Raw genomic sequence first — 25,054 nt, 5'->3', positions numbered from 1 at the left:
ATTTACTCTGCACACCTACAAATAACTATCATTATTCAAAGTCTGATGGTGACGGTAAAAATATACATAAATCATCATGTAAGATTAGATGATCTCTATCTTCAACAATCTTCTTCAATTTATATATTCTTTCTATAAAATTGTCATTTAAAACTTTCTATCCAAATTAAAAAGAATGAATTGTAAAAGCCCATCTCATTTCTTTCCTCAACAACCATTAATATTTTAGGGTGAAAATTTGTATTAAGTTTCGTGTTTTATATCCAGGTTTAATACAGGATTAAAGGTTAAAAACAAAAACTAAGATTTGAGAGTCAATTATTAAATCCAAAAATATCAAATTTATTATTGCTTACTGACCTTCCAACCTGAATTGAAATAGGGTTGTCAGGACAAGATACCTAAACTCTTTAAACCCCGTTTTTATTAAGCGTCGAGATTACTCCTTATTCCTTAAATAATAAGGTGTCTTGTACTATTGAACCAATCTTGCTTAGTGGACAAAATACTATTATTGCACTTAATTAATACTAAAAATTAGTGTTTACTACTTAATCTTCCATTAAAGTGCCTTTCCATTTCACTTTACTTTGAATTAAGTGATCGATTCGGTTGGTGAGTGAGCTCATTTATTTCGACACCATTAATAATCGGGTAAACTATGTATTTAGTCACATGCTTATTTATGTGCTTCTGTTTTAATCACTCAGTATTTTTTTCTTCAAAAGCTTACCTAATGTTATGTTTTGATTTCGTTTTGGTCATTGTTGATAAAAAAAATAACAGTAATATTGACTTGTTATCATAAAAAAAATGTCATATCATCATTAAAAAATAAAAAAAATTATCAACATTTCTATTTATTTTTTAATGGGTGACTGAAATAGAATCAAAATACATTATTATGTATAATTTTAAAAAAATAATTAAATGAATAAAACGAAAATACGACAGTAAATGGATAACTAAATTTATTTTGTGTTACTGATTGACAAGAAAAATGTTTTGGTGCTTGGTTGTACACGTAAGAGGATAAATTTATAAAATTTAAAGAAAAATAATTTTTAATAAAAATTATAAAAAAAATTATAAAATATATTATAATTTTAAATTTTCATGACTGTTTGTACCCACCCCTTCAATCCATCTATGAATGTGAATGGATGTGTTTTTTTAACGTATGGTTAGGAAAGGACAGCGAGATTAATGGAGATTGGCACACAAAATCATACAAGAAGGTTAAAAAGATTATTTAAAGGTTTCAACTTTGTAAACAAAGCATTTCAGCAAAACCTGCTTAACTTGATAAATAAGCCAAATCCTCATAAAAAACATTAACAGTCATAAGATTAATGGATTGTTAATTGGTATTTGGGTTTTCTTTACTTTTTGTTGTTCTCCACAGATTTGAAGCTGTTTTGGTCGAACTGCCATCACTAAGTATTCACACAGTGTGGATATGTCGGGTGGAAATCCCTTTCTTTTGCATGTTTTGTCACTTTCCATGTTTTTTACACTGCAAGCAAACTGAAAATAAAAATCCCATTCAACCGCTAATGGTTGATGATGTTTTTAAAAACAACAGCAAAACATAGGAGTAAAAACTGAGAAAGAAACAAACCGATTAGCAAGGTTAAATAGTGGGAAACAATGAGTTGAAAAAACCAGATAAATAGTGGGGGGAAAGAGATAATAAAGAAGAGTCTTTGGTTCTTGGGGGGGTGGGTGGGGGTGTTCTGCTTCAGTTAATAAAGCTTAGGATTTGTTCCTTCTTTCTTTTCTTTTTTGCAAATGTCACAAGATTTGGAAGAGACAAAGACGATCGAGCAATGGAAATGGTCCGAAATGCAAGGCCTTGAACTTGTGTCTCCTCCATCTGAACCTTTAGATAAACAACCGGAGAAAACTCAAGTTGAAGCTCAAGCTTATCAGGGAAGTGCAGGAGAGAGAAGAGAAATGGAAAGCTCTGCAGCTTCTTCTTCATCGGAGGCCATAAAGGATGGGAGCAGTAATGGTGGTGGTGGTGGGAATGGAGAGAAAGTAGGGGATGTTCCTTCAGTTGGTTTTTGTGAACTCTTTAGATTTGCTGATGGTTTGGATTATGTATTGATGGGAATTGGGTCACTAGGTGCTCTTGTACACGGCTGTTCTTTGCCTATATTCCTCCGTTTCTTTGCCGATCTTGTCAATTCTTTTGGTTCTAATGCTAATAACATAGACAAGATGATGCAAGAAGTTTTAAAGGTTATTACTTTTTTCAAATTTTATTTTTTACTTTTGTTTAAGCCTAATGAATTTTCACTCAAAAAATAAACGTTTGCTCTTTCTTTTTCTTGATTTGCAGTATGCATTTTACTTCCTTGTGGTGGGTGCTGCAATTTGGGCATCTTCATGGGCAGGTCAGTTGAATTCGCTGAGAAAACAAAGTTAACAATTCTGGGTTGTTTAAAGCCTGAATTGTTTTGCAGAAATATCGTGTTGGATGTGGACTGGAGAGAGGCAAACAACAAAGATGAGGATCAAGTATTTAGAAGCAGCTTTGAATCAGGACATTCAATACTTTGACACTGAGGTTAGAACATCTGATGTTGTGTTTGCCATCAACACTGATGCAGTGATGGTACAGGACGCCATTAGTGAGAAGGTAACAAAGAAACTGAAATATAGTCTTCAAAAAAACATTCCTTTTCATCCCTTCTTTGGTGTCAAAAATGAAACTTTTGGCTTGTTTTTTGCAGTTGGGCAATTTCATTCACTACATGGCAACCTTCGTGTCTGGTTTTGTGGTGGGTTTTACAGCGGTATGGCAATTGGCTTTGGTTACACTTGCAGTGGTTCCTCTCATTGCTGTGATTGGAGCAATCCATACCACCACATTAGCCAAGCTCTCTGCAAAAAGCCAAGAAGCTTTATCTCAAGGAGGAAATATTGTAGAACAGGTAGAAAAAAAGGGGTGCAAATTTTGAATTTCCATCGTTTTATTCCCAGATTTCCTTCTGTTTTCTCATCTGGGTATTTGCTAATCGCAGACGGTCGTTCAAATTCGGGTTGTTATGGCTTTTGTTGGTGAGTCAAGAGCATTACAAGCCTACTCTTCGGCGTTGAAGGTTGCTCAAAAGCTCGGTTACAAAACCGGATTCGCAAAGGGAATGGGATTGGGAGCAACTTACTTTGTTGTCTTTTGTTGTTATGCTCTTCTTCTTTGGTATGGAGGTTATCTGGTTAGGCATCATTACACCAATGGAGGACTTGCCATTGCCACCATGTTTGCTGTTATGATTGGTGGATTGTAAGTACTCTGTTTTTGCCTCTGTTTTCTATATTTCTTTGATGTTGGTAAAGTATCTGATTGCTAAAAATTCTCTCTTTAATTGTTAGGGGTTTGGGCCAGTCTGCACCAAGCATGTCTGCATTTGCCAAGGCCAAAGTGGCAGCGGCGAAAATCTTCCGTATAATTGATCACAAGCCAGGGATCGATAGAAACAGCGAGTCTGGTTTGGAGTTGGAGTCGGTTACTGGTTTAGTTGAACTGAAAAATGTGGATTTTGCATACCCATCAAGGCTAGATGTAAGGATCCTTAACAATTTCTCCCTAACAGTTCCTGCTGGAAAAACTATAGCTTTGGTGGGAAGCAGTGGTTCGGGTAAAAGTACAGTCGTCTCCCTCATTGAGAGATTCTACGATCCCACCTCAGGTAACGTACTAAACTATTTAAGTTTCAACCTCTGTAACAAACAACATTGAATCTTATCCCACTTGAAGTAAATATCTCTATGCTGTTAGAGTTCATTTAGTCTATGTGGATAAACATATTTGCAGTGATTGTTTGTAGGCTGTGAATCTCATTAATTAATGTTCTTCTGTAGGAGAAGTTCTGCTCGACGGGCATGACATAAAGACGTTAAAGCTGAGATGGTTAAGGCAACAAATCGGACTCGTGAGCCAAGAGCCTGCCCTCTTTGCCACCACCATTAGAGAAAACATTCTTCTGGGTAGGCCCGATGCGAACCAAATCGAGATCGAAGAAGCTGCCAGAGTGGCCAATGCACATTCATTCATCGTAAAGCTTCCTGATGGTTTCAACACTCAGGTTAGCTAATCTCATACGGTTCATTTTTATATCGGTTCTAATAATTGTTACCAAGCTGTATACGAGGATTATCTACCGTCCGCAGCACTCGAAACATTAAATGGTCGGCAACGCCATAAAACTATTAGATCATAAGATGAAACTAATTAAATGCTGAACTATAATTGTATAATTATATATACCAGTTGGGCTGTTGACTTTATGGCAGTTGGAGAAGGTGAGGGAATGAGTAAAGTAGGCACTAAGGAAGGTGACATTTAATCATGGATCTTGACCATAGGGGGACCTTATTTGGTTTGATTTTAATGCCATATGGTTGTTTCATTTGGTCAACAAACAGAACCCAACTTGTATTTAAATTTGTAAAATATTTTGAAGTCAAATAAGGGATGTCTAAGGAAAGTCGACCTAATATAAGGTTAAGAAAAGGCGTGGATATGTTAATATTTTTTTTAACATTTCTGGTAGAGCGCTACCTAAAATATTATTTTTTCTACTGGAAATATTTATATCGGGCGCTACTTAAAATGTTATTTTTACTACCGGAAATGTTAATATCGGAAATATTCATTTTAGTTAGCGAAATTAACATTTTCAGTTAAAAAATTAACATTTTAGGTAGCGATCTACCAGAAATGTTAAAAAAATATTAGTACTTCCGGTAATACTTTTGCTTAACCTTATATTTGGTTGCCGTACAACAAAACTACCCTCAAACAAGGGAAGTCCTTGGCTATGCATGCATTTATCAGAAGGTAACACGGTTCAGTCAGCAATGCATGTGCAGGAATAAGACCAAATTACTTAGGGGGGGGAGACGACCAGTCAGAGAGGAAAGGACAATAAAATATAGAAGGCCTCGAAATCAATAATTTCTGAATGTTCTAATTTAGTAAGAACAATTGGTTTTAAATTACAAAATATTTTATTGCTTGATGCATTAATAATTAGGCATAAAACCCTTTATTTATTTATCTTAAGAAAAAACAGAAATCACAGAGTTAAATGTATTTAATTAAAACATAAAATGATGGTGAAATTATGCTTTGTTTATGTTAATGTGAATGCCATTGTGAGCTTGGTGCAAAGAAATCTAATCAAGCTGATAAAAATTTCCATGCTTTTATTTTAAGACAAATTTAACATGAAAGCATAAACCAATTGGTGGTAATAATTTGGAAATGGCAGGTTGGGGAGAGAGGACTTCAACTCTCGGGTGGGCAGAAGCAGAGAATTGCTATAGCCAGGGCAATGTTGAAGAACCCAGCAATCCTTCTATTGGACGAAGCAACTAGTGCACTAGACTCCGAGTCAGAAAAGCTGGTTCAAGAGGCTCTTGATCGTTTCATGATTGGAAGGACAACTCTCGTAATTGCGCATCGACTTTCCACTATTCGCAAGGCCGATCTCGTAGCTGTAATCCAGCGGGGGAGTGTTTCTGAAATTGGAACACATGATGAGCTCATTTCCAAAGGAGAAAATGGTACCTATGCCAAGCTCATCCGAATGCAAGAAGCGGCACACGAAACTGCCCTTAACAATGCTAGAAAAAGTAGTGCAAGGTAGTTTCCACAAGTCTGCATGTGTTCGTTAATATCTTGAAAAACAGTTAAGACATTTTTTAAACCTAAAGAGCTACCTGTTAATTTGAGATCTGTTGTAATGGTTCATCTGCAGGCCTTCTAGTGCCAGGAACTCAGTAAGCTCACCAATTATAACCCGGAATTCATCATATGGCCGGTCACCATATTCACGGAGGCTTTCTGACTTTTCCACTTCTGATTTTAGCCTTTCCCTTGAGGCCTCACACCCTAATTACCGAATGGAAAAGCTTGCCTTCAAGGAGCAAGCTAGTTCCTTTTGGCGCCTTGCGAAAATGAATTCTCCTGAATGGGTTTATGCTTTGGTTGGTTCTATAGGTTCCGTCGTTTGCGGATCCCTGAGTGCTTTCTTTGCATATGTTCTAAGTGCTGTTCTCAGTGTCTACTACAACCCGGATCATGCTTACATGAGAAGAGAAATTGGGAAATACTGCTATTTATTGATTGGACTTTCATCAGCTGCCCTTCTCTTTAACACACTACAGCATTCCTTTTGGGATATTGTGGGAGAAAATCTCACAAAACGAGTGAGAGAGAAGATGCTGACAGCAGTGCTGAAAAATGAAATTGCATGGTTTGATCAAGAGGAAAACGAGAGCGCTCGGATTTCCGCAAGGCTGGCTCTTGATGCGAACAATGTCCGATCAGCTATAGGAGACCGTATTTCAGTGATTGTGCAGAACACAGCTCTGATGTTAGTCGCTTGCACTGCCGGCTTTGTTTTGCAGTGGCGCCTTGCCCTTATCCTCATTGCCGTCTTCCCTGTGGTTGTAGCAGCAACAGTTTTGCAGGTTCGTTCTAAAACTGATCCCATGCACATGCATGCTGACATCAAAGTATGCTTCTAAACAATTAAAAATGGTTATGAAAGGTTTTTGAGTTATTTGAATTGTATATTAAACTAGTTCCTATCAAGTCATTAACTGAATTTGTTGGATTTTCATCAGAAAATGTTTATGAAAGGTTTCTCAGGAGATTTAGAAGCGGCTCATGCCAAGGCTACACAACTAGCTGGAGAGGCCATAGCCAATGTAAGAACTGTTGCTGCCTTCAATTCGGAGAACAAAATTGTTGGCCTATTCTCTTCGAGCCTTCAAACTCCGTTGAAGCGCTGCTTCTGGAAGGGACAAATTGCAGGAAGCGGATTCGGGGTAGCTCAGTTTTCACTATACGCTTCTTATGCCCTTGGTCTTTGGTATGCTTCCTGGCTTGTGAAGCATGGGATCTCTGATTTTTCGAAGACAATCCGAGTATTTATGGTTCTCATGGTCTCCGCCAATGGTGCGGCTGAAACATTGACCTTGGCTCCTGACTTCATTAAGGGAGGTCGAGCCATGCGATCCGTCTTTGATCTTCTTGACCGTAAAACTGAGATAGAGCCTGATGACACTGATGCCACACAAGTTCCTAACCGCCTCCGTGGGGAAGTAGAACTCAAGCATGTTGACTTTTCTTATCCCTCACGTCCTGATGTCCCAATCTTCCGTGACCTTAATCTTCGTGCCCGTGCTGGAAAAACTCTTGCCCTTGTTGGTCCGAGTGGATGTGGTAAGAGCTCGGTCATTGCACTTATTCAGAGATTCTATGAGCCATCATCTGGTCGTGTTATGATCGACGGAAAGGACATTAGAAAATACAACCTCAAATCCTTGAGAAAACACATTGCAATTGTTCCACAAGAGCCATGCCTCTTTGCTTCTACCATCTATGAAAACATTGCTTATGGACATGAGTCAGCAACTGAGGCCGAAATCATCGAGGCAGCTACACTAGCCAATGCCCACAAGTTCATATCCTCGTTGCCCGACGGTTACAAAACATTTGTCGGGGAGAGAGGAGTTCAACTCTCCGGTGGCCAAAAACAAAGAATTGCCATCGCAAGGGCTCTCGTGAGGAAGGCAGAGCTTATGCTGCTCGATGAGGCAACAAGTGCCCTTGATGCCGAATCCGAGAGATCCGTCCAAGAGGCTCTAGACCGTGCATCCTCCGGGAAAACTACAATCGTGGTTGCTCATCGGTTGTCAACAATCCGTAATGCTCATGTCATTGCAGTGATCGATGACGGGAAAGTTGCAGAGCAAGGATCCCATTCACACTTGCTTAAAAATTATCCCGACGGGTGTTACGCCCGCATGATACAGTTACAAAGGTTTACACATAGTCAAGTTGTTGGAATGACATCAGGCTCAAGTTCTTCGGCAAAACCAAAAGATGACAATGAGAGAGAAGCTTAGCGAAAACTTGAAGAATTATAGTAGAAAAAGGAGTATAATCCCAAATACCCCTAAGATTTTTTGGCTGTTTATTCTGGATTTAATGTTTTGATATAATATAATATATGTGCATTATCTTTTCTTCTTCTTGTCTTCCTTTTAACCATATATGTTAATCTTTCAAGGATCTTTAGTTCCTTCATACTATCCTGGTACTCAAACCACATTATTGATGGAGGCAGTGGAGAACAAGAAATAATAGAGAAGCTCACATGTGCAGAAAGCAAGTTGGAAGAGAAACAAAGAGTGAAAAAAGAAGGAATAGACAGAGAACCAAAAGGGGGAATGGAAATGACAGAGAGATGATGGTGTGGGTTCATGCCATCTTCATCTCAACATGTGATTCCATGAGAGCATTGTGGAGCCTTCAACCTAATCTCTTTTGTTTTTCTTAAAAGTATATATATATATATATATATATATATATATATATATATATATATATATAAGGATGTTATGTTAGTGGGCAATGGCCATAGATCCACTGATGGAATGGGACTTCTGATGAGGGTCTTTGTTTTCAAGTGCTGAGCCTGAGATCTTTTCTTCTCTTTTTTCCTTTTGGGAAAATATTTGAAGATGACACACTGCAAAGCAAAGTACTGAACTGGCAAGCCTTGTTCCTTTGTCTGCATTGGAAATGGTAACGACAAAAAACAAGAGGAGAGGATGATTACAAACAGGAGAGGCCAAAGGAGTTGTTCAAATTTCTAATTTGTTGGTGGTGAAGATGATGATTATATATGACATGAGAGGAACACATTGTTTTGCTAAATTTAGAGCCATGGAATGGATTTAACAAGTTGTTGAGATCAGATAATGGCTCCACTAACAAGGAAAGAGGGCTTGAAGTTTCCCACTATCATTTTCCATCCAACAAAATTGTGTTTGATGACAGCCCAACATGTGAAAAACTATTAACTATATCTATATAGACAGCATCAAGGTATGGAGGCAAAACGGGCTCTTTGTACACCAACCAAAGCCTTCAACACTGCAGACAAATTAAAACTTAGCATTATATTATATAGACAGTAAAAAGAAATTCCTTTGATCTTTATATAGAATGTAAGTTTGAAAAGTGAGCTAATGGTGTCATCATAATTCATATCAGGTCGCCGATAAAAACCCTTGATTACAAGTCTGATTTTGTATATGTCAATAGAACTATCAACAAGTCGTTTAATACGAAAAAGCCACTAAAAACCAACAATATTTTATAGAGGATGGAACAAGTTCTCATATTCGATTCCACATTAATCACCAAAGTTACTCAGAATAAATCAATCTAAATTCATATGTAATCCTTTCCTATGGTTAATAGTATACAAATAACATCAGGAACATGCATGTTACAAGTCAATATAAATAAATACATCATAAAAAAATGCACTTAGGCTATTAGACTAATCCTAATATTCTCAGCCTTCAACCTTAGCCACTTGCCCTTTGTAGACACCCATTTTTGTCCGGGTCTATAAAAATATTTTATTGTATTATTTATTTTATTATTATTATTATTTCTTTTATAGGTCCCATATACTACCCCATTGTTACCTCACTCACTCAATCAATACCCAACAACCATGTTTAACCCCACGTATCACAACTATACCACTACCCCACTAACTAAAACTGCTGCCATTTTTCCCGCTTCACTCTGGATTCCATCAATTCTTCTCCATTTATAGTCCTTGCACACATTATAAAAGGGGAGGGTGGGCTCGGCTCTCTTGGAGGCTCGCGGAAGGAGGGGTGCTTCAAAATCCCATGGAAAACCAGAAAAATGCTTCACTGCCTCTAAACCTTTTAGGGTTGAAGATTTTAGCATTCTTCAATGGCAGAGAAAGAGCCATCGTCGGAGCCCACCCACCAATTGAAGACATGGATCTTGAAACCATCAATTCATCCGACCAAAACCCCAATGCCAAGGCCGACGCCAACTGGGACTCCAAATTCAAGCGCGCGAGAGAAGAAGATGGCGAAGAAACCGACAATGCATCCAAAATATAGAAGCTGGAAAAGTCCGTAGAGGACGAAATTCTTGAGAACAAGTCGGACTTACCCGAGTCGGGTCCTATACGGCTTGGTCGAAAAAAGTTCGGGTCCTCAGCGGAGATGATTGATTACTTTGTTTATTTGCTTCATAATTGAGTAATTCTCTAATCTCCCCCTCATAGACAAATGCCTGTAATGCCCTTTGATACCGAGTGCTTGTATTGAGGAGGATTGTTTTTTTATATTTACTGCTTCAATGCTGTTGTTTCAATTCATAAAATATTTCAGCTTTTTAGTGAGAATGTATGACTGTGATCTAAGTTTTTTTTTTGCTTTGCTTTACGTCATTTCCATCAAAAGTTCATGATAAGAATTTGGTGTCCGAAAATGAAAAGAAAGAACAAAAGGCCAAATGAATTCACATGAAAATCAAGGGTTTTATTTAGTTTAATATAATTTTTGGGTTAATTAGAACACAAGTCATTTAAGAGTTCCTAATTTGTAGTTTTGGAGTTATGTTTTTATTTCTTTCAATTTGGTCTCTGTTTATACTTTGTGAATTAACCCTCTAATTTTGTTTTTTGCAGTTCATTTTTTAGTATCAATTTCAGTCCACAAAGTCCAATTTAATTCATTTTGGCCCTTTTATTTATTTATTTACTTTTTTTAATTTTTATTTTATCTTCCTAACATTTTTTAATTTCAAACCTTAGCCTTTTTTTCATTTCTTTTATATTTTATTTATTTTATTTTTCCCCTTATTATTTAGTTAATTTTTACTCGATATTTTTATTTATCACCTAACATTTTTATCTAACATATTCTTTCAGTCGTAATTCCAACTGATCAAAGGGTAAGTAATTCGAATCGGATTTATAAATTTTAATTTAAATTTTTAATATTCGCAATTAAAGGCAACCAACAAATTAATTGGTACCGAAAGGGTGGTTCAAGGGTGCTAATCCTTCCTTGACCGTAACCGACTCCCGAACTCGACATGTTTCTGGTACAACGCAGATCAGGTAAGATGGTATCCGACCCACCTAAATTCATTTTAAAGTGGTCGGTGGCGACTCTAACCCAATCAATTCCAGTCGAAGCCCAATTCTGAGGCACACCCGAAAGACGGGTCGCGACAGCTTGGCGACTCTGCTGGGGACAGGTAAGTGAGTCAGGCCAAAATTAATTTTCGGTTATCTTTTTATGCGAAAATTTTAATTTTAATTTTAAATTTATTTATTCGATTCCAATTATTTATCTTTGATCATTTTTCAAATAAATAGTTGTACTGACATTTTGTTCAATGATTTCAGATTTTTGAAAAGTTTCTATCTCTGGCTCTATACCCGAGCCCCGAACCCTATTTAAGTGGGGGTGAAAGCGACGCCTTCGTGTGAATTTATTCTCCGTATGGGCCTAGCAAGTAACCTTCGGGATTCATATACCTTATGCATTCGTGTTAATTTATTCTCCGTATGGGCATAAGGGAATGTATCCTCCCGAGTTTAACTTAGTCCACACAAGCCTGTGATGGGTTTAGGACTAAGGGTCTGGTAAGCCCAAGGGGGCACCGGAAAGGATAACTCGGGTACCTTTTTTTTAGAACCTAAACCGGGAGACTACAAGGAGTTAGAGCCCACCCCAAAACCTCATTCTAAACCCTAGGATGCCAGAATTATTTCCTACTTTACTTTCTGTTCAAAGCATGTGAACTAGAAATTTATGCGGTTAGGACTTGTTCAAAATCAACTTGTGGGATAGAGATCATGTTCGGGTAGGGAATAATAAGCATGTGAGGTAGATATCATGTGGGGTAGGACTTTCATTTTTATGATCATTTTTTATTATTTTTCACATCACTAACTCTTTTCATCTTTCTTCTATTTTATTTATTTTCATCACTTGCATTATTCAAAAGAGGTCATTGATCCACTAAAACGTGTTTGTTAAAACTCGAATAGTCTGAATCCATGGACAAAGGTGTTGTAATACAAGAGATGAAAATACAGAGGATAGTCTACAAGGCGACTATGTGTCACATTCAATCCAAAAGACGTGGTGCCCACAATTGAAGAGTATATCACTCTGCTGCATTATAAAGAACTCAGAATGAACCGGGTCTACATCAAGCATAATGAAAGCTTATCTTTGAAGAACTGACTGACAGAGGTTGCAGGGGCAAGATGAAGGGTTATGTATCTCGGAAGTCCCTTTGAACACAACAATGTCAAAATGATAGCTGAAATTGGAGACCATTGCTGGCGAATTCAAGAAACAGATTAATGAACTTCACATAGTTCCTATCAATTAAGGGCTCCAATGACGAATTCGTTGGGAACAGGCTCAACAAAAGTAAATGCTCGAGATGCGATCATTCGAGACTTCTTGGACCAGTACAAAAAACAACTCAACATTTTCACTGTTCATCCAGAGAGGCCGGAGCGATTCGACAGGTTATTCAACCGATGAAAGACGAAAGCAGAAGACTAGTCAACATGTCAGAAGCTGTCAGGATATTTTTATCTCTTAAAAGATAAAACATTTTTGTCCCCAATAAGGATTATTCATAATAACAATCATATTTCTTGGATCAATGCCTCGAACATTTCATGCATTCTTGCATTTTTTGCATCTTCATCTATATTTTTAAGCATTTTCATAAACATGAAATTAAATCATGGAGGATTCGATGAAGTGGTCTTAACCACATTACACCACATGGAAGCAAGATTTTAACAATTAAAGAAAAACTGAAATCAGTACAGGGGGAGCTGGATCAGCTGATTGTAGGACTAAGCCTGCCAGGATGATCTGAGAAAAGAGTACCCATCTCCTAAGGGCTACGATGTTGAAGTTGTTGCCACATAAGGATTCCCAAACATTCTTCTGGAAAACTGTAAGGCGCTTGCCGAAGAAGGGGGCATGGCATATACCATTTGCACTTAGAGGACTGTTTTGTTTGAACACATCTTTTAAACGATTGAATTCATGTTACTTTCTAAGGTGGAGCAATTGAACAAATTTTAATCTTTAGTTCTTTGAATATTAAATGAATTAAGGATTCTTTTAATTCTTCAAGAATTATAGATTTTTGACATATGGCAAGATTAGACCTTTCTTACCCTGTCTCAAACCCTAGAATAAAACACCTTGATTCTTTACCCAAAATAACTCATGGTCATTACCAAAAAGACCAAATTTTGACATTACCTCCCTTTAAAATTCTTGAACATTACCTTTATCTTTTTGATACACCCACACCTTTCTTTGAGTCAATAAGATCACACAACTGTCTTTAACCTTTTTCTACCATTAAAACCCAAGGCATTGAGTTGTTCATTTGAACATGAGCATTCTTCCAAGACACAATTTGGGGCATCTCACCGGGAGCCTGAACATTGAGACATGTTGGGAGCAAGGAGCAGAAAAAACAATTCATTCGAAATAATTCTATCATGCATTAATTGCACTGTTTTCATGTGAATATAATTAATCCTGAAAATATGTCCCCCTGGGGATACCTCTTCTGTGAAGACTTCCATGTATGAAATGATGAACGAATTTCTTTCTTTATCCCTTCACAACAGGAGAAAATATATATCCCTTATGTCCCCTTTTGAGCCTATAGTATTTTTCTTCTGATTCAACCCTAACCAAGGATCACCCTCCACACTGGGGGGCAAGGTGGAGAAAACATGCTCGCATGAGTGAAGACATTGATTTAGATGAGATACCGAAAGGTGAACCAAATGCCAAGTGCGAAGATTCAATAAGAAGCAAAAAAGGAAAAAAGAAAAGAAAAAAGAAAAAAGGAAAAAAGGAAAAAAACAAAAAAGGAAAAAGGAAAAAAAACAAAAGAAAGAACAAAGAACAAAGATCAAAAAGAAAAGGGGACAAAAAGCACATGCAAAGATTCCCTAAAGACAAATGGCACATCAAGCTTCAAACTCTGAGATTGATCAAGCACAATCATTCCCGAATCACTGAATCACTTCACTCGAAGATCATAGAGCATCAAGAAAGAGAAACATTTTGAGCAAGATTAAAGGCATCAGAATGAATTGATCCTTGGTTCAACACCCTGAAACACTTGTTTGAGCCTATTTATCCTTTTCTTTCATAACCATGAACCCTGGCCTACATTACGTGCCTTAAAAGTCCCTTCTAATCATACATGGATTTCTAAACAGAATGGGCTATTTTCAGATTTCATCCCGCCCATCAGGATTAATCTTTGTTTGCAAAAAACAATGTAATTAATGTATGGTAGAGAAAAATAACAAAAGGGGGTTCAAGACGTAAATCCTGAATAACATCTTGAAACTAAAGGAGGGTTCGAGTTGAAAACCTAAAAAGGCGGCTCGAATATAAAATTGTGCAAACTGAGGCGTTCACGCTAATTCCTTGATTAGGCATCGTACAATCCGAGTGTGACAACGAAGGTTGGGAGTCAGAGAACACTTCCAAAAGAGAAGCATGCAAGCTACCCCATCAAACCTTTGAACATCAAATGTCAAACCATTGAGCATCAAATGGACAAAAATGCCAAATCTTTGACCAAACACAATAACCTGAGACTTTTTATCCTTTCTTTGCTTGACCATTTCCCAAAGATAGCTTTGATCTTAGCACTTGTCAAATAGCTATAATTCATTGAAGGATTAACATTGTAATTAATTCTTTGATATCTGATGAACTCTAGTTTTATGATTCGTCTCAATTGTAAAACCGTGAAAGTGACAATATTTTCAAAATTTTGGACAAAACATCTTTCAAAACTCTTTTTTTGATATTTTCAGAACTTTAAAAATAAAAGAAAAAGAAAAAAACATTTTCAAACAAGACAGTCTCTCTAGAGTGGATCTTGGTAAATGACATGTGACTCTTAGATATAAAACTCATGCTCAGAATCAATGTTGAAGTAAGAAATGAGGAACATTTGGGGCATCTTTGAAGATTCAACATCAAATATTGGGGCATTTTTGATATTGGGGCATCATTTGGGGATTCAACATCCTAATGCAAATTATCAGACCTTTTTCAGGAGATAAAATATAACCAATTTATGTTATATGCATATTATGCATACATTTTAGAACATCATATTTATCATTTTTTCCCACATACATAATTTTTGCAGCTTTTACAGTCAAGTTTTGACTTCAAGATGAATGATACTCGATTCAAAAGCACCTTTAAAGATTGATGTTGGTTGCTTAACTCAGCAGCAAGAAGCTACACTTCAACCAATTTGACATATTGAAAGATCGACAGATCTTAGAATCAACTTCAGGTGAGTTCGAGAGCTAATTCAGAACAAATCCAGTTCACATTTTCAAGTTGGATGTCAACTTCACGATGAAGGATATCCAATTCCTGGCTTAACTTCATGGCGAAGGGGCCACCCACGGTTTCAACTTCACAACGAAGGGAATCGTGCTCACCATTGTCTCTCTTGAGACAGTTTCCCTTGAAACGAATCCTATCTCTTTCAAGACAACTTCTCTTGAAGCATCATCTGAATCGTTACACTCAGCTCAGGCACATACTTGGGATGATCGAGAAGCATTTCTCAAATCAAAAATAGAATGTGCACATCAGATTTGAACATTTGAAGAATTTGAGATCAGGGATCAGAACTTGAAGATTCCAGAACTAAGATTTCATAAAAGCAACCGGAGATTGAGATTTCTCTCTTGTGCCCAAAAATAACATATGTTGCATATGCATTTGAGGCATACCTAAGAGCATTGCATCCATCTCATCACATATATGCATAACTTTTTCAGGTTTTAGCTAGAGTCAATTTCAACTTCGCAGCGAAGGAAATTGGACTCGAAGCGACATAATTTGCTCGAGAGTAGATTTCAACTTCACGACGAAGGATATCTAGCTCGAAGCCAAACTTCACAATAAAGGGGTCTCCACGGTTTCAACTTCACGGCGAAGAGAATTGTGTTTACCCGCAACATACAATACTTGGATTTCAACTTCACGACGAAGGATATTCAAGTCAAGGCTTAACTTCACGACGAAGGGGCCATCCGCGATTTCAACTCCACGACGGAGGATATCGTGCCACTCCAGACAATGCAAGTTCAACTTCACGACGAAGGGACCGCTGGTTGTCAATAAATAACTTCTCAATTTCAAAGCCAATTTCAACTTCACAGCGAAGGATATTGGACTCAAGACAACGCAAGTTCAACTTCACGACGAAGGGACCGCTGGTTGTCAATAAACAACTTCCCAATTTCATAGCGAATGATATTGGACTCTAGACAACGCAAGTTCAACTTCACGACGAAGGGACCGCTGGTAGTCAATAAACAACTTCCCAATTTCAGAGCCAATTTCAACTTCACAGCGAAGGATATTGGACTCCAGACAATGCAAGTTCAACTTCACGACGAAGGGACCGCTGGTTGTCAACAAACAACTTCTCAATTTTAGAGCCAATTTCAACTTCACGACGAAGGATATTGGACTCCAGACAACGCAAGTTCAACTTCACGACGAAGGGACCACTGGTTGTCAACAAACAATTTCCCAATTTCAGAGCCAATTTCAACTTCACAGCGAAGGATATTGGACTCGAGACAACACAAGTTCAACTTCATAACGAAATGACGGCTGGTTGTCAATAAACAATTTCCTGGTTCCAGAGCCAATTTCAACTTCACGACGGAGGATATTGGACTCGGAACAATACTTGGATTTCAACTTCATGACGAATAATATCCAATTACCAGGCTCAACTTCACGAGGAAGGGGCCACCCGCGGTTTCAACTTCACGACGAAGGGAATCGTACACATAAGCAGCATCCATCTCTAGAAGAAGGATATCCAACTCAAAGAAGGAGTGTATGTCAATAAACTTTCCAATTTCATTCAGAGTCAATTTCAACTTCACGGCAAAGGATATTGGACTCGAAACAGCACAATTTATATTGGATTTCAACTTCACGATGAAGGATATTCAACTCCAAGGTTCAACTTCACGACGAAGGGAATCATGCTCACCAGAAACATTAACCTTTAGATTGGATTTCAACTTCACGACGAATGATATCCAATTCCAGGCTCAATTTCACGACGAAGGGGCCATCCACGATATCAATTTCACGACGAAGGATATCGTGTTCATTTGCAACATAGCTCAAGGCAAGAAGGGTTATTTGCCAACCAAAGACCTTCGAGTTCGACTACGCTTAGCTCCAAGGCACATCATTTGCAACATAGCTCAAGGAAAAAAAGGCTATCTGCCAACCAAAGACCTTCGAGTTCGATTATATTCAACTCAGAGGCAAATCAAACATACAACATAGCTCAAGGCGATAAGGGCTATATGTTAACTGACGAGTTTGATTTCATTAAGCTCGATGACAGAGAGGAACTACTTTCTGGAAGAATTTCAAGCCGAAATCTTTAAACCGAGAAGAAGACAAAGGCCCAATTCCAGGAAGCCCAATCACATTTGAGAGAACCGGACAAAAACTGATTGTTTTTTTTCTTTGCCCTATTCTTGTTAATACAAAAATGTGCAAAGCGGGGCAGCTGTAGACACCCATTTTTGTCCGGGTCTATAAAAATATTTTATTGTATTATTTATTGTATTATTATTATTATTTCTTTTATAGGTCCCATACTACCCCCACTGTTACCTCACTCACTCAATCAATACCCAACAACCATTTTAACCCCACGTATCACAACTATACCACTACCCCACTAACTAAAACTGCTGCCATTTTTCCCGCTTCACTCTGGATTCCATCAATTCTTCTCCATTTATAGTCCTTGCACACATTATAAAATGGGAGGGTGGGCTCGGCTCTCTTGGAGGCTCGCGGAAGGAGGGGTGCTTCAAAATCCCATGGAAAACCAGAAAAATGCTTCACTGCCTCTAAACCTTTTAGGGTTGAAGATTTTAGCATTCTTCAATGGCAGCCGAGTCGGGTCCTATACGGCTTGTCGAAAAAAGTTGGGTCCTCAGCGGAGATGATTGATTACTTTGTCTATTTGCTTCATAATTGAGTAATTCTCTAATCTCCCCTCATAGACAAATGCCTGTAATGCCCTTTGATACCGAGTGCTTGTATTGAGGAGGATTGTTTTTTATATTTACTGCTTCAATGCTGTTGTTTCAATTCATAAAATATTTTAGCTTTTTAGTGAGATGTATGACTGTGATCTAAGTTTTTTTTTTTTGCTTTGCTTTACGTCATTTCCATCAAAAGTTCATGATAAGAATTTGGTGTCTGAAAATGAAAAAAAAGAACAAAAGGCCAAATGAATTCACGTGAAAATCAAGGGTTTTATTTAGTTTAATATAATTTTTGGGTTAATTAAACACAAGTCATTAAGAGTTCCTAATTTGTAGTTTTGGAGTTATTTTTTTATTTCTTTCAATTTGGTCTCTGTTTATACTTTGTGAATTAACCCTCTAATTTTGTTTTTTTGCAGTTCATTTTTTAGTATCAATTTCAGTCCACAAAGTCCAATTTAATTCATTTTGGCCCTTTTATTTATTTATTTACTTTTTTTAATTTTTATTTTATCTTCCTAACATTTTTTAATTTCAAACCTTAGCCTTTTTTTCATTTCTTTTATATTTTATTTATTTTATTTTTCCCCTTATTATTTAGTTAATTTTTACTCGATATTTTTATTTATCATCTAACATTTTTATCTAACATATTCTTTCAGTCGGAATTCCAACTGATCAAAGGGTAAGTAATTCGAATCGGATTTATAAATTTTAATTTAAATTTTTAATATTCGCAATTAAAGGCAACCAACAAATTAATTGGTACCGAAAGGGCGGTTCAAGGGTGCTAATCCTCCTTGACCGTAACCGACTCCCGAACTCGACATGTTTCTGGTACAACGCAGATCAGGTAAGATGGTATCCGACCCACCTAAATTCATTTTAAAGTGGTCGGTGGCGACTCTAACCCAATCAATTCCAGTCGAAGCCCAATTCCAAGGCCCACCCGAAAGACGGTCGCGACACCCTTATTTTTCTTTTTCGCTTGTAGACGACGATATCAACCTTAGTGTTGGTTGTCGACCACATGTATACCTTATTTTTTCTATATTTATATATCACTCTTTTCTCTGTCTTTATGACACACTTTCATCTGACTTTTGGTACGTGTTATTTTCTTTATCAGTCGTTTGGTCTTTTTTTCGTTCTTTTAATTTTTTCATGGTTGAATTTGACATCGCCACGATTGATTAAGATGATGCTTATTTATTATTATGTTGATCTTCCCTACTCTGGACCCTCGAATTAGACTTGGATACACGATTTGTGTTCGTAGATAGTTTTCTCACGACGCTCGATTCTGATTTACAGTTATCGGTGGTCTTTCAGTAGTTTAATCATTTGTCGTAGTCCATTTTTCGATGCAGTCAGATTTCTTTATATCTTTCTTTTGTTCGAGTTTTTGGATTAATTTTAACATTTCTTTGTGTGATCCTTCTATGATCTTGAGTGACTAATTATCTTGAGTTATTGGTAATAGAAAAATATTCTAATTATATGTTTAGTTTATGAATTTTATTGTAATTTTGAATATTTCATCTTTTTAATAAAATTAATGGCTCTATTTGTATAAAAAAACTAATCGTATAAATAGAGGTAAAAATATCATTTTACACACCATATTTGAAAACGTTTTAAATTTACATTTTCATTTCACCGATTAGTTTATACCTATTTAAAATAGCACAAAAAAATTCAGCAAAACGGGGTGTATTATCAAGTGAATTCCAAAAATGTCTTTTAAGAACTAAATTAAATACTCTAAACAATTTTTAATAATTACTTTGAAACCTAAAATTTCCAGTGGTTTTAAGAAATCAAAGTCATTAAAACTCTATTGTTGAAATTCCGAAACCATTTGACTTAAAATCGATCCTCAATTGCATATTTGAAAATTCGGGACTAATTTACAAAAATATAAAACTTATTTATAACCCGAGTCAAAACCAAACTCACAGGCCCTTAATTTAGTATTTCAAAATATTTTCAAGCTTTTTAAATATGAGGGATCGATCCTTTAGTTCAAGAGAACAATATTAACTACTTATTATCTTGAATATAAATTTTATGAATAAATAACATTTTATTATATTTTCTAAGAGAAACAAAATAACATACAATTTTTTTTAAAAAAAATTCTTATGTTATGCATTGTAAAAAGGGTTGATATATAACCTTCTAAATTTGATCCGAAATATCTTATGAGCCTATAAATATTATATTCGGATCACCAGAGAAACTCACAAAATTTCTTCAAACTCGAATAATTTACGAAATAAAAAACTGATTTATTAATAAAACTTACGAATTAAAAATAGTTTCCAAAAGTGAAATTCCGCGAATAAACAATTATACAAAAATACAAAGAATAACCAAATGAGATAACATATACAAAACACCAAGGGTCCTACAAATAATAAATGCTAAAGTAAAGTAATTAACTATTATACTATAAGATATAGATTGATGGAACTCCCTTAAAGATATTGATACCTTAAATAGCAAATATTGAGATTTAAATACTTGCAAATAGAAATAACTTCGAAAGTTTAGCTTACAAAGCTCAATAATACATACCACTCAAGTGATACAACATGAAATAAGCAATGTTATCAGGTTAAGCATAATGTTGAACATATTTTGATATTTTGATATATCAAAAATTGATAAATATTTTTAATAAATTTTAAGATTATATTAGATTCGATTTGGAATATATAAATTGTTTTTAAGGTCAAATTTTTTTTACTCCTTACTCTATTGAAAAATTGAGTCATATACTGGAAATATTTTTGAAATAATTTTCCTAATGGTTTCGAACTTCAATCGAGTTAAAAACTCATTTTAAGCATAGTAGTATCGATACTACAAGAATAGTATTGATACTGCTCATGAAGTATCGATACCATATCGATGCTAAAGCCTAAAATAACACAGTAGTACCAATACTGCATGTAGGTTTGAGAAAACATAATGTTATTTTGGTACCGATACTATTTCAGTACCGATACTACTTTTAACAGTAGTATCGATAACCCGCATAGTAGTACTGATACTAGCCTTTTTTGTTTTAAAAATGTCAAAATCCAATATAGACTTTTGGTACCGATACTAGTCTCAATATCGATACTACTTTTAACTATAGTATTGATACCCTCTGTCCCCCAACGACTATATTTTTATATTTAATGCAGGGAATACCGATACCTAAAGACCGAGTACCGATATTGCAAGCAAGCGTTTGGGCAACATTTATTGTGGTAAAATACCTCCAACAGCTCTATTAACTCCCACAATAACCCAAACATGTAGAATTAATAGAGGGAGTATAAAAACAAGATTTCAAGTCATAGGTGAAGACAAGATATCGAGAAAGCAAAAACAATCACATAGAGTCAAAAATCAAGTCAACATTCTTAAATATTCATTTTGTTTTCAATAACACTTGTGTAATTCTTTGTTTCATTCTCCTACGTGTGTGTTTTTTTTTTTTGAATTGTGCAAACACATTTCTTGTAAGGGATTTCTCATAGTTTGCTATTTGTAATTTCTTGCGGGAAGGATTTTACACTTGAGACTTTGGGGTATAAGTCTAAGTGTGTTGTAAGGTTATATATTGTCCTAAAAGGTTTGAACAAATTAGTGAATTTGTTGAAATCCTTAGTGTAGAAGCCAAGGTAGTGTATGTAAACTTTATTGAGAAAGTTGAATCACTCTAAAATTGTTGAAATCCTTAGTGTGAAAGCCAAGGTAGTGGATGTAAACTTTATTGAGAAAGTTGAACCACTCTAAAATTATTTGTGTCAATTTTTTATGTTCTTGCAAAAAGCTTCCATAGATCTTTTAATTCCTAATTCACCCTCCTCTTTAACATTCCATTAGTTCGATTGACTCAACACATAAACATAACATGAAATATCAACAATGTATTATATGATTTGACACATACATTGAAGCATGCATTTTAATCGATAAATATGTGCATGTGCGCATTAGAAGCTGAGTACTCACTCTCATTGACTGAATCCAAATAAAATATTGAGTATATGCACTTACACAAAGTCTTAATCCAGATAAAATATCGAATATTCATACACTCATAGCCTCGATCTAGATCAAATATTAAAATTTAGGTATTTGAATAGTCTCGTACCACGAGGTCCAAACATTAAGTTAATTGTAGTTGGTCGAATTGTTATTTGTTTGAAATGCCACCAATACGACACATGGTTGTTAACATTATAAAATAATCACTGAATGTTCACACACAATTATAAATACCATCAAAACAAATTAAAACACACCTATCGAATCAAATAAAGTACTCATAATCAACTTTATTAGTCTAAGGGTGATTTTAGTCATTTTCATAACATAATAATATTTTAGTCATTTTTATTATACTCAAGGGTAATTCTATCATTTTAACATATAAGGGTATTTCAATTATTTTAAAATTTATAAGAGCCTTAAGCTCACCTAATAAGTAATAGAGGTATTTTGATCTTCTACCCAAAGCTTAGGGCTCCAAATTCACTTATTAAACCTTAAGGGTATTTTAATCTTTTAATGACATGAAGATATTCTTGTTGTTTTATAAATTTGAAGGCTTCAAACAAGATTAAAAACTCATTTATGAAAGATTTATACATATAATAATCTATACAAGGTCATCACATATGTTTTCAAAAAACTTACTCTTTTATCTAACTATTTAGTGCTAAGGGTAGTGTAGACATGTCTCAAAGTTTAGAGTTCCATGATCTACTAAATTGTACTCAACCTGGCTTTGGGGTAGCCTATTATCTTACCTCCCCTCACCCCATTATATATGGGAATAGGGTCAGCTGATTTCTTTCAAAAGAACAACTCTACTAAGAATAATGATATTGAGAAGAGCTCAACAATTTTCCTTTGTTCAGACTTGTTCTTAACCACATTCAACATTTTTCACCTGTCCACCACCTTACCGATCATTACTTGTCGTTGCGCTCGGTGTTACTGATTTTTTCTTCGTAATCTCTCTCTTAATTACTAACATGCAAATTAAGAAAACTGTTGCCTTACGTACAGATTTCAATTCAACCGCATGCATGCTGATGAGTGTTTTATATTGCATATATTTATTGTTATTTACTCCTTATTTTTTAATTGGATATTGTAAATTTATCTTTATTTTGGATTTATTTTGAACAGAAGCCTTATTGGATTAATTAGCCCAAAAAGTAACAAATTTCGATGGTCCAGTCAATGTCTTGAATATTTAATTGGAGTTTAAGGTTATCCATAAGATGAAGTAGAATTCAACCAGAAGTATAAGACTTAAATATTTATTTTTATCTTTTGTGATAAACCTTTTAGATTTAAGATTTTTAGTTTAATTATTTTATTTAGGAATTAGCTATTTTATTAGAACTCTTGGTAGGATTTTTAGTTTGATTACGAATTAGTCATTTTATTTACTTAGAACTTTTGGGTTATAAATACTCCTTAGGTTCAACTTTTGAACTCATATTGGAATTTATATTTCATTGGTTATTTATTGAAGTTCTACTTTTCTTTCCTCTTTTTACTTTTCTTTCATTATTTTCTTTTCACAATGCTAAGCATGATTCAATCCGTGCTTAGCTAAATATCTTTTAGCCGATAGCTGAGTGATGAGTCAATCCGTCTTGTGAGAATTGAAAAGCGCTTCATACCTTCAGGTATCTTTCTTAATTTTCGGCAAACAATGTTAGGTAAACGACTTAATCTTTAAATTCTTTACGCTTTTAATTCAAAGATTGCACCTTGGCTTGAATGTTGTTTTGATTTACCGTTGGGGATCAGAATCAGCTTGTACCAAATTCAAATCCCTAAGAACAAACTTAGCCACAATTCAATAAGGGAAATCAAGATCGAGTTTGATTCTCATTGAGACGTATAATCCTAGCACGGGCTTTTCCAGCATTGAAGAAGATATTGGCGTTAACATCGATAGTCGAAGTTAAATCCAAACAAGAATTAAATTGAGGTGAGTCGAGTCAAGGTGGAGCTAGAGGCTATCTCCTATCATTATCTCTTTCAATTTTTTTATTTTTATTGATTTGTTATTTTTATTTAATTTTAGTTTATTCAATTAAATTCGATAAACCCCCTTTTTATTTTGTTTTGCAGATTTTCTGGTTAGAGATCAAATCAGATTTAATTAGAAATTCATTAGTCCCCGTGGATCGACCCTATTTCTCTATATTGTTTTATTTATTTTATTTATTTAAATTGATAATTAAGTTTATTTATTTGACAATTACGACGTTTGTCACATACATACATCCATATGCAATGAGCAGTACTTAAAGAATAAAATCCTCCTTCAATACATACATATATACAATATGTATATAGACAATAAACTTACCTCATATGGGGAACATGTATATGGTAAATCAAGGTAACTTGAATGTGCATCAAAGTACTGAAACCAAGGACCAAGAGGCCATTTGTCTGCACCAGCACCTAACTCTCCGCCCAACCAACAAAAAAATGTCACCAAATGGTACCATTCCATGGAGATCCGAAGCCTAGGGGAGGTGCAGGTGCAAAAGCAGATAAATGAAAGCCTTTTGGATATAATTATGAAGACCAGCTCCTGCTAGAAGATCAACGAGCAAAGCAAAGAAATAATAGCACGAGTTTGAATGAACTAGCTCCTACTTGGAGAAATGCTAAGTAGACTGTGATCCATGTGATTATGTAAGGGTAAAGCACGTGGGACTTTATAGAAACGAGCCAATTAGTGACGCTGCTTCTGGACCATGCATGCGTCTGTTTCACCACCTGACCTGATAATAATCACTCGCCACCGACCCTTGGTGGTCAGTAGGGACGCCGTTGAGTTTTTAGGGTTAAAAGTGGTGGTTTTTTGGAGTAACATTCGATTCTCATACTTGTTGAATATGATGCTTTGCTTCCCATACTTGAATAATTAGAGTGTGATGCATACATACAAGATACAAATCTGGAAGGATCTCTTGGATTTTTCCCTTTATAAATTCCAAAAA

The 25,054-nt window shown here is 35.7% G+C and overlaps 1 protein-coding gene across 1 annotated transcript; it reads left to right on the top strand.

Moving 5' to 3' along the window:
- Positions 1-1,425: 1,425 nt before the first annotated feature.
- On the top strand, positions 1,426-8,047 carry LOC120180856 (ABC transporter B family member 1). The gene is made up of 10 exons (XM_039186142.1): positions 1,426-2,244; positions 2,345-2,399; positions 2,469-2,644; positions 2,739-2,939; positions 3,030-3,289; positions 3,379-3,695; positions 3,868-4,091; positions 5,280-5,653; positions 5,769-6,483; positions 6,640-8,047. Exons 1-10 carry the CDS (start codon positions 1,792-1,794, stop codon positions 7,924-7,926), a joined length of 4,062 nt encoding a protein of 1,353 aa, XP_039042073.1. The 5' UTR covers positions 1,426-1,791; the 3' UTR covers positions 7,927-8,047.
- The last annotated feature ends 17,007 nt before the right edge of the window (positions 8,048-25,054 follow it).

The sequence above is a fragment of the Hibiscus syriacus genome, unplaced genomic scaffold (assembly GCF_006381635.1).
Source record: "Hibiscus syriacus cultivar Baekdansim isolate YM2019G1 unplaced genomic scaffold, ASM638163v2 tig00112503_pilon, whole genome shotgun sequence".
Classification (NCBI taxonomy): Eukaryota; Viridiplantae; Streptophyta; class Magnoliopsida; order Malvales; family Malvaceae; genus Hibiscus; species Hibiscus syriacus.
Note: the sequence above shows the minus strand (reverse complement) of the source record. Positions and strands in the feature narration are given on the sequence as shown.